Source organism: Chrysochloris asiatica, unplaced genomic scaffold (genome assembly GCF_000296735.1).
Source record: "Chrysochloris asiatica unplaced genomic scaffold, ChrAsi1.0 scaffold00326, whole genome shotgun sequence".
NCBI lineage: Eukaryota > Metazoa > Chordata > Mammalia > Afrosoricida > Chrysochloridae > Chrysochloris > Chrysochloris asiatica.
In genome coordinates, this window is record NW_006408844.1 from 1,196,459 (window position 1) to 1,206,271 (window position 9,813).

A 9,813-nucleotide genomic window follows, 5' to 3' on the forward strand; every position below is an offset into this window, starting at 1 on the left:
TGACAACCTCAATCTCTTCTCCATTGATAAGTATGCTGTTTATTGGTCCAGTGGTGAGGATTTTTGTTTTCTTTACATTGAGTTGTAATCCATACGTAAGGTTGTGCTCTTTGATCTTCATCAGTAAATAGTTTAAGTCCTCTTCACTTTCAGCAAGCAAGGTTGCTTGATGTTTTTATGTCTATCCTTTGATATTTAGTTTATTTTTATCTTTGTGTGGAAGGTGTATTTCTTGTGGACAGGATACTGATAGATCTTGTTTTCTTACCCATTCTGCTATTCTCTGTGTCTTGATTGGTACGTTTATTCCACTTAGATTCAATATAATTATGGATAGGGATGAAATGATTGCTGTTACTTTGCTATATATTCTTTTGTGTGTGGTGCTGCTGGTTTCTTTGTTCACATAATCTGGGCTGAGTGAGTTCATTTTGTTTGTGGGTTTTCTTGTCCTTTTCTTCATTGGTATTTTAATGTTAAGTGAATTACAAGATTTTCTTTTTTTTTTTTTAATGAGACAATTTATTTTCTTTGAGGTTACCCTGTAATTTGTTAATTTCTTCCCAATTTTAAAAGTCTCTTCTATATTCAAATCTACTTAACTTCTTCACCATTTGGAAGTTCTGTGCCTACCCTATATCCTCTTACTGCTTTTTAGCTGTCTTCATATAAATTGATATCTCTGGTTTCTGGTTGTCAGTCTTTAGATTTATTTTACTTTGTATACTTGTATATCTGGAAACACTTCTGGATGGTGTTGTCAAGTGTGTTAAGCTTAGGTTGTTGTTGTGTGTTTTTTCTGTTCAAAGAACTCCCTTTAGTTTGTTTTGGGGTTTTTTTTTTGTAAAGTTGGTCTGGTTTTTATAAATTCCCTTAATTTCTGTTTCTCTGGAAATGTCCTGATTTTGCTGTTGTATTTGAAAGAGGATTTTTCTGAGTATAAGATTCTTAGGTGGTAATTTTTTTCTTTTGGAGTTTTCTATATGTCATTCCACTGTCTTCTTGCCTGCATGGTTTCTGCTGAGAAATCAGAGTTTAGTCTTATTAGTACTCCTTTGTAGGTAACTTTTCATTTTTCCTGAGCTGTTCTCAGGATTCTTTCCTTGTCTTTGGTTTTGGAGACAGTTTGATTATAATATGCCTTAGTGATTTTCTTCTGGTGTCTATACTGTTTGAGGTTCATTAGACTTCTTGAATGCTATCTTTTTGTCTCTCATGATGTTAGAGAAGTTTTCTTCCAACAACTCTGTGTTTTGTTTTGTTTGTCTCTTTCTGTTCTGAAATTTCTATCATAGGTAAGTTATTCCTCTTAGGCTTTCCTTGGGTTTTTTCCTTCTGTTTTTCTGATTTCTTTTTCTAGCAGATTAGTAGTGACACATTTGTCTGCAAGCTCATTGATTTGGTCTTCCATTGATTCAAATTTACTCCTTTGACCTGTCAATGAATTATTCATTTCTAAACTTTTAGTATTCCTTTTCTGGATTTCTACTGGCTGTTTTTGTGGTTACAATTTTTCGTTTACTTTATAATTTGTTCTTACAGTATTTTCCTGAATTCTCTAAAGTTTTTTCTTAATGCTCCTTGCTTCCATCTGCAGCTTTCTCAGTTGTTCTCTCAGTCCACTTAAGGTATCTTAATTATCATTCTTTTGAAGTTTTTATCAGGTTACAGTACACCTTTTCTTCCTCAGAAACATTATCTGGCTCTGTATTTTGGTCACTTGTTTGAGCCACTCTGTCTTATTTCTTAGTGTGAACTGAAACTGTGTATTGTTTTTCAGACATTGTGGTGTCACTGTATTTGCATTTAATTGATTATTGTATGTGTGTATGATCTTAGACACTCACCTCCTGCCTCCTTGTGAGTTTGATAGAGAATGGAAGCATTTACCCAGTTCTCTGTTCACTGTTGTTTAGCACAGTTCGCAGTGGGTTTGGCTGGTGTTGTCTGCTGTTCATTACTGATTAGGTTTTATAGGAGCTGGCAGTGGCTCTTGTCCATTGGTTGAGCATGCAGAGGGTATGGTTGTGGCTGAACTATATGGGCATTGGTACAGTCTTACATAGGGTGGGACAAAAAGAACACACACACAAGTCAAACAAACAATACCAAAAAGCAATAAGAAAATAACTAAAGAATATAATAACTAATAAGAAAAAGAAGGGAAAGGAAATAAACCTGATAAAGAAAAAACAAAAACCTCACAATAAATAAAACTAGGGAGAAGGAAGAAGAAAAAGAGAAAGATAAGAGAATTGTTGTTAGGTACTACTGAGTAGGTTCCAACTCATAGTGAACCAGTGCCTAATAGGACAAAACACTGCTCAGTCCTGCACCATGCTCAAAATTGTTGTCATGTTTGAGCTCATTATTGCTGCCCTATGCCAATCCATAGGAGCTCTGGTAGCGTAGTGGTTACAAATCGGTATGCAAACCACAAGGTCAGCAGTTTGAAACTACCAGCTGTTCTGTGGGAGAAAGATGAGGTTTTCTGCTCCTGTAAAGATTTACAGCCTTGGAAACCCTGTACAGGGTCGCTATGAGTGGGAACCGACTCCATGGCACATAACCACCACCACCATGCCAATCCATCTCATTGTGGGTCTTCCTCTTTTTTTTGGTGATCCTCCACTTTTTCAAGCATGATATCCTTCTCCAAGGACTGGCCCCTTCTGATAATATGCCCAAAGTATGAGAGACAAAGCCTTGCCATTCTTGCTCTAGGAAGCATTCTGGTTGTACTTCTTCTAATACAGATTTGCTTGTTCTTCTCATAGTCAATATTCTACTCCAACACCATAATTTAAATGTGTCAATTCTTCTACAGTCTTCCTTATTTATTGTCCAACTATCCCATACATATGAGGCAATTGACAATATCATAACTTGGGTCAGGCACACCTTAGTCCTCAAAATGATATCTTTGCTCTTTAATATATTAAAAAGGTTTTCTGCAGCAGATTGGCCTAATGCAATACGTTGTTTGATTTCTTCCCTCCTGCTTCCATAAATGTAGACTGTGGATCTAAGCAAAATGAAATCTTTGAAAACTTCAATCTTTTATCCTTTAATCAGTGTTATTTATTGCTTCAGTTGTGAGGATTTTTGTTTTTTTACACTGAAGTACAATCCATATTGAAGGCTGTAGCCTTTGATCTTCATCAGTAAGAAGCTTACGTCCTTTTTGCTTCCAGCAAGCAAGGTGCATCATCTGTGTATTACAGATTGTTAATGAGTCTTCCTTAAATCCTGATGCTACATTATTCTTATTATAATCTAATTTCTCAGATTATTTGTTCAAGCATACAGACTAATTATGATGAAAGAATATAAACCTGGCATACACCTTTCCTGACTTTAAACTATTCTGTATCCCCTTGTTCTGTTCAAACAACTACGACTTGATATATGTACAGGTTCCTCATGGTACAATGAAGTGTTTTGGAATCCCCATTCTTTGCAATGTTATCCAAGTTTATCATGATCCACACAGTTCAAAGTGCTTACATAGTCAATAAAGCATAACTAAACATCTTTCTGGGTTTCTTTGCTTTCAGTGAAGATCTATCTGACATCAGCAATGATATCCCTAACTCTCTGTCCTCTTATCCATCTTGAGTTTCTGGCAGCTCCCTAACAATGTACTGCTGCAACTGTTTTGAATCAGCTTCAACAAAATTTTACTTGCATGTGATATTAATGATATTGGTCAATGATTTCTGAATTCCATTGGGTCACCTATCTTTGGGATGCACACAACTAAAGATCTTGTGAAATTGATTGGCCAGGTAGCGGCTTTCTAAATTTCTCAGCATAGACAAGTGAGGACCTCAAGCACTGCATCAATTTGTTAAAACATTTCAATTTGTATTCCACCAGTTCCTGAAACCTTGTTTTCCCTCAGTGACTTTAGTGCAGCTTGGACTTCTTCATTCAATACTATCTGTTCTTGATCATATACTACCTTTTGAAATGGCTGAGCATTGACCAATTCTTTTTGGTACAGTGACTGTGTATTCCATCTTCTTTTGATGCTTTCTACATTTGTCAATATGTTGCCAATGGAATCCTTCAGTATTGCAACTTGAGCTTGAATTTTTTTCTTCAGTTCTTTCAGCTTGAGAAAAGCTACATGTGTTCTTACCTTTTAAAGGTTTTCTAACTCCACATTTCATTGTAATACCTTACTTTGTCTTCTTGAGCTGTCCTTTGAAATTTTTTGTTCAGGCCTTTTACTTCATCATTTCTTCCAGGTGCTTTAGCTTCTCTATGCTCAAGAGCAAGTTTCAGTGTCTCTTTTGACATCCATTTTGGGCTTTTCTTTCTATCCTGTCTTTTTAATGACCTTTTGCTTTTTTTCACGTATCATGTTCTTGATGTCACCCCTCACTCTTCCAGTCTTCAGTTATTAGTCTAATGAACCAAATCTGTTCTTGAGATGGTATCTAAACTCAGGTGGAATAAGGTTGGAGTCCTGGTGTAGTGCTATGGGTTAATACGTTGGACTGAAAAGTTGGTATGAACTGCAAGGTTGGTGGTTCAAGCTCATTAGCCACTCCTTGGAAACTCTATATAGGGTTGCCATGGGTCAGAACCGACTTGATGGCACAGAACACAACATAATCAAGGTCATATTTCAGCTCTCATGGACATGTTTTAATTTTCTTCAGCTTCAGCCTGAACTTGCATATGAGCAATTGATGGTTTGTTCCACAGTTGATTCCTGGCCTTGCTTTGGCCAATGATATTGAGCTTCTCCATGGTCTCTTTCCACAGATGTAGTCAATTTGATTCCTGTGTATTCTATTTGGTAAGGTCCATGTATTTAGTTACCTTTTATGTTGTTGAGAAAAGGTATTTGCAATGAAATCTTGCAAAACTCTATCATGCAGTTTCCAGCATCATTTCTTTCACCAAGGCCATATTTTCTAACTACCAAACCTTCTACTTGGTTTCCAGCTTTGCAAGGTGATCTTGCTCTTGCTTCTTAAGTATGAACCATACTTATAGACAATACTCCACTTATAGGACTCTGTTTAGTGTTATTAAGAGTTCTTGACCCAGGGGAGTTTTTAAACTAGATATCATGATTTAATAAACTACTTTGTAGAGCAATCCTTAAGAGTTTAAGGCATTTTATTTATGAGACACAGAGAGGGTGACACATCACAAATGAAGATGGCCTGTGGGCTGGGTTAGTCAGTAATGACTTTTTAGAATAAGTGAGGGAAGAGCTGGGCTTTTTTTGGATGGGAATGACTTAGCTAACTGGAATGAGAGCTGGTATACTCTGGGTAAGTAAAAAAAAGCTAAATGAAAATAAAACATTATGGAACATGACATAAATTACTTGACTATAGTGAAAGATAAGAACAACATAGAAAGCCAGGTTGAGGGGTCAGCAATAAAGAGACAGCAATGAGGAGTTCCAGAACACAAGTGAACACTATGGTCAAATACACTCTTTGGAAAGCTCACTGTGGGAAGATGTGTTAGGGGAGATAAAACTGGCTGGCACAGGCAAAAGTAATAAAGGGTTAGGAAAGGAAGGAATGGGTGTGGGAGATTTTAAAGCATGAGCTAGGTGTGAGGGAAAGGTTACAAATAGGGAAGTCACCTGACCTTCCTCAGGCATCCGAAGCAGGTTCTTGGCAGGAAAGCAGTTGTTCAGGTAAGGTTTCCCATCATCCATCCTGTAGACTCCTGAGGAGGCCATCTCCCTGAGAGTTGGGTATGGAAGCAGAACAGTGAGAAGATGCAGTGGAGGTCTCTCTTGCACAACGAAGCTAGGAGCCCAGCTGAACCATCCACCCTAGTCTGAAAGAACAATATCTGAGGCCTTTAGGACAATGACCTGCTTCAGCAATGGGGTGGCCATTTAAATGAAAAAGGGAGATGGCTCTGGGTTTTCCAATTCAAATAAATTCCACATCAGTGAGATACTAGAAAGAGCATCACCATAGGCTCAGACAGATCTGATTTGAATCCTGTCTCTGTCTTTCCTCGTTTTATGATTAAGTTACTCTACTTTTCTGAGCCTCATTTTCCTCACCTGGTGTGATGCTGTGGGTTAATGCACTACACTGCAAGGTTGATTCGAACCTTTATACAAGGTCGGAACCCTTATACAGGGTTGCTATGAGTCAGACCCAACTTGACAGCACACACCACCAACAACAACAAAATTAACAGACAAAGGTGGGAAAGAAGGGGGAAGCAATTCACTGTCTAGAAGGTAGACACATGTTACTTTGTTTGAAGGGGAAGACAATAATAATCATAAAATTAATAGATGAATGGGCAGATTGGGAGAGAGCAGTGGTGTGTGGTATATAGAGTAAGTACGCAATAAATGTTTTGTTTTAACAGAGTTCAGAAGAGAGAGGGCTCAAATTTTAGTGAAGAATATGGGCATGCAATGAGACTTGACTGGATATGTAGGATTTGAAGGATTAATTGAATTTGCTGATAAAGAATAAGCATTCTAAACAAAAAAGGGTCACAGAACTGAGGTTGGTATGTCTTTGGGGCAGTGAAGAGACAATCTGACCTGAGGAGAGGATGTATTTTTGGTAGTCTTGGACAATAAGGTTGGACAGGAAATATAGTACTTGCTCCTGAAGGGTCTTCTGTGCCAAACTAAGAGCTCAAGGTTGATTGTATAGGTGACCTAGAGCTACAGATGATTTCTGTGCTGAGAAGAGTTATAAGCTCAACTGTGTTTTAGAAAGATTAATGTGACAAACTAATACTTATATGAAGATGGGGCTTATTATGAAAAACTGTAAAGAAAACTCCATTGGTGAGAAAAAAGCTAGGAAAATTGCACCAAGGAATTTTTGTTCCATCACAATCATGCACCTGCTATCCTAAGAGAATTTCATTGGGAAACCTTACCCCATTCACCCTACAGCTCTGATCTTGCCCCTTCATATTAGTTCTTGAACCTAAGTCTTTGGGGAAATGTTAGAGAGATAGAAACAGTCTCCAGAAGTATATACCTCTAGAAGGCAGAGATGTTGAGAAATAATAGCTGCACATTTTGATTATTTTTTTGTTTAATAAAGGCTTCTATGATTGTGTAGTAATGAGTTTTGACTTACCCTCCTATATAAAACCCTAAAAGAAAAAAAACAAACAAAAAAACTTCCAGTCAAGACTTATATATCCAGTAAAACTGTCCCTCAAATACAATGGTGCAATTAGGATATTTCCAAATAAATAGAAATTAAGGGAATTTGAGCAACTTTGGGCAGAGAACAAGCTTTGGCAGATAACTACCTGAGAGTATGACACACAATTACATCACCCAGAAATCAACCCAAGAATAGGCAAATAAAAAATAAAATAAACCTACAAGATTAAAATAGGGAACCAGAGACAATGTAACTGCAAAGCAAAAAGAGTGAATAAACAGTATAGTTACAGAACTTCTAAATGGAGAGGAAGTCAAGACAACATCTAAAATAAACTGACTGTTTTGAACTGGGAAGATATTAATAAATTACAGGCAACCTCAAAGAGAGTTAATAAACCTTCTCACTATAATAAAAAAGAAGAAAATCATATAAAGATTGAGTCAACACCAAAGCAACAACAATTAAAAAGGAAATGAGACAGTTAAAAAATAAAGTGAGTTTAGTACAGAAAACATACATGGAACAAAGAAATCATCAGCACTACAAAACAACACCACAGTCCTATCTATTGATATCTACATTGAATGTAAATGGATTAAACATACCAGTCAAGAAGCAAGAGAGAAGCAGAATGGATAAGAAAATATCCATCAATAGACACAAACAGAAAAATACGCTAAAAACAAAGCATATAAAAACATATATCAAGGAAATGGCAACAACAACAACAAAAAAGAGCAGGAGTGATCATATTAATTCCTGATAAAATAGACTTTAAGGCAAAAAAAACACAATGCACACACACCAAAAAAACAAGCAAAAGAGACAAGGAAGGGCATTATAGATGTATTACTGAGAGAACTTGTCTGCACCATCCACAGACCACAGGCATATTTAACCACGTTTGTTTGGAATAAACCTGTGCATTTATAAACTGGCACACTAGAAGCAGTCTTCTGACTTACCAATTTAGAGTACTAGCTACATTCACTATCTTTTCCAGCGCACATAGAACAGTCTCCAGAATAGACCACATGTTAAGCTACAAAGCAAACCTCAGTAAATTAAAAAATATAAAAACCAGATACAAAGCATTTTCTCAGACCACATTGTTATAAAATTGAAAAACAATAACAGAAAGAGCAAGGGAAAAAAATTAAATACATGGAAAGTAAATAACAATCTGATTAAAAAATACTGATAGTCCCACCTACTGCTATTGAGCTGATTTCAACTCATAGCCACCTTATAGGACAGATGAGAGCTGCTCCATAGGACTTCTGACACAATAGATTTTTATGGGAACTGATAACCTCATCTTTCTATCATCGAGTGGCTTGTGGATTTGAACTGCTGACTTTGAAGTTAACAACCCAACATTTAACCCCCTGTGCCACAAGAGATACGAAACTTTCTAAAAATCCTTTTATCAAATAAGAATGAAACTACAATTACCAAAATTTGGGGACATAGAAAAAGCAGTGCTCAGAGGATAATTTATGGCAATACATATATCAAAAAAGAACCAAAATTTGAGAACCAACAAGATGGTGGATCAGGTAGAAGTGCAGTGAGGAGCTCCATCACCAACAACACAGAATACCAGTCCAAGCAGACTCAGGGGATGGTGCCAGAACTCTGAACCACATATAAAGGAATATTTAGAAGGTCGGAAGGCTTATAGCTAGGGGAATTGGTAGTAGAAGCAAGAAATGCATTGCTTTCTAATTCAAGGCACTCAGACATCCTGGAACCACCATCTTAGGTGAGACCAAGTGGGGGAAGGTTCAAAGCAGCCATGGACACCTGACAGAACTGCGGAGATAAAGGTGTGGACATTCTTTTTTTTTTGTACGTGTTCATTGGTCTCTCGCTGCCTGTGCACCTCCATTCTGGTGACTAGAGGGGGTGTCTGAGCAAGTGGACACCCCACCTCCACCCCGAGGGTTCTACTACGCATGTGCACAAATCTCCCTGAAATTTAAAGTGACAGTTTCCACTTAAAACCAAATGGCAGTGCAAAATGGCCACAGCCAGCCCTGAACTATTTATCACTAGGAAAAAGTCCTGAACAGGGATTGTGGAGCGAGACAGGCAAACTAAAAAGGAAAGAGACCAAAAATTAAATCCTGAGTTACATCATAATTTCTCAGGAAGAAGAGTGAAAAGGGAAGCCCATCTCCTGATCCCATCTACCCAGAAGCAATCAGAAAGTATAAAAAATACCAAAATAAACACCCACACAAATTTTAAGGCCACAGATAACTCCTGATTATGCCCCAAAATAAGAAACAGATGACCATATCAGCACATGTCAAGAAATGAGATAAAGTGACTGAGGCAAATGAGCTTGAAGTAGACCTACACTCCATACTGGAAGATGGGCAGGTTTTGGAAATACCTGAGAAGAAATTCAGAAAAATGATTATAAAATCTATCAAAACACTATACAATGGAATTGAGAAAGTGCTACAGGAAAAATCAAATAAGATAGATACAGCATTAGAAACATTTATTGAGCTAGGGGAAATGCTAGAGGTGCTAAAGCAAATGGAAGAATGAGGAGGCACAAAAGCTGAACAGAAAATTTCAAAGATCAACTTGAGAAGATAAAGCCAAATATTACAACAAAATGTGCAAAGATCTGGAATCAGAAAACCAAAAAGGAAGAACA

The 9,813-nt window shown here is 37.2% G+C and overlaps 1 protein-coding gene across 1 annotated transcript in view; it reads right to left on the reverse strand.

Annotated features, from left to right (window-relative positions):
• Positions 1–5,716, reverse strand: part of XRRA1 (X-ray radiation resistance associated 1) — an 81,864-nt gene extending 76,148 nt beyond the window's left edge. The window contains exon 1 of the mRNA XM_006875432.1: positions 5,623–5,716. Within this exon, the coding sequence (XP_006875494.1) occupies positions 5,623–5,716 (94 nt within the window). The remainder of the gene's footprint in view (positions 1–5,622) is intronic.
• Positions 5,717–9,813: the final 4,097 nt, after the last annotated feature.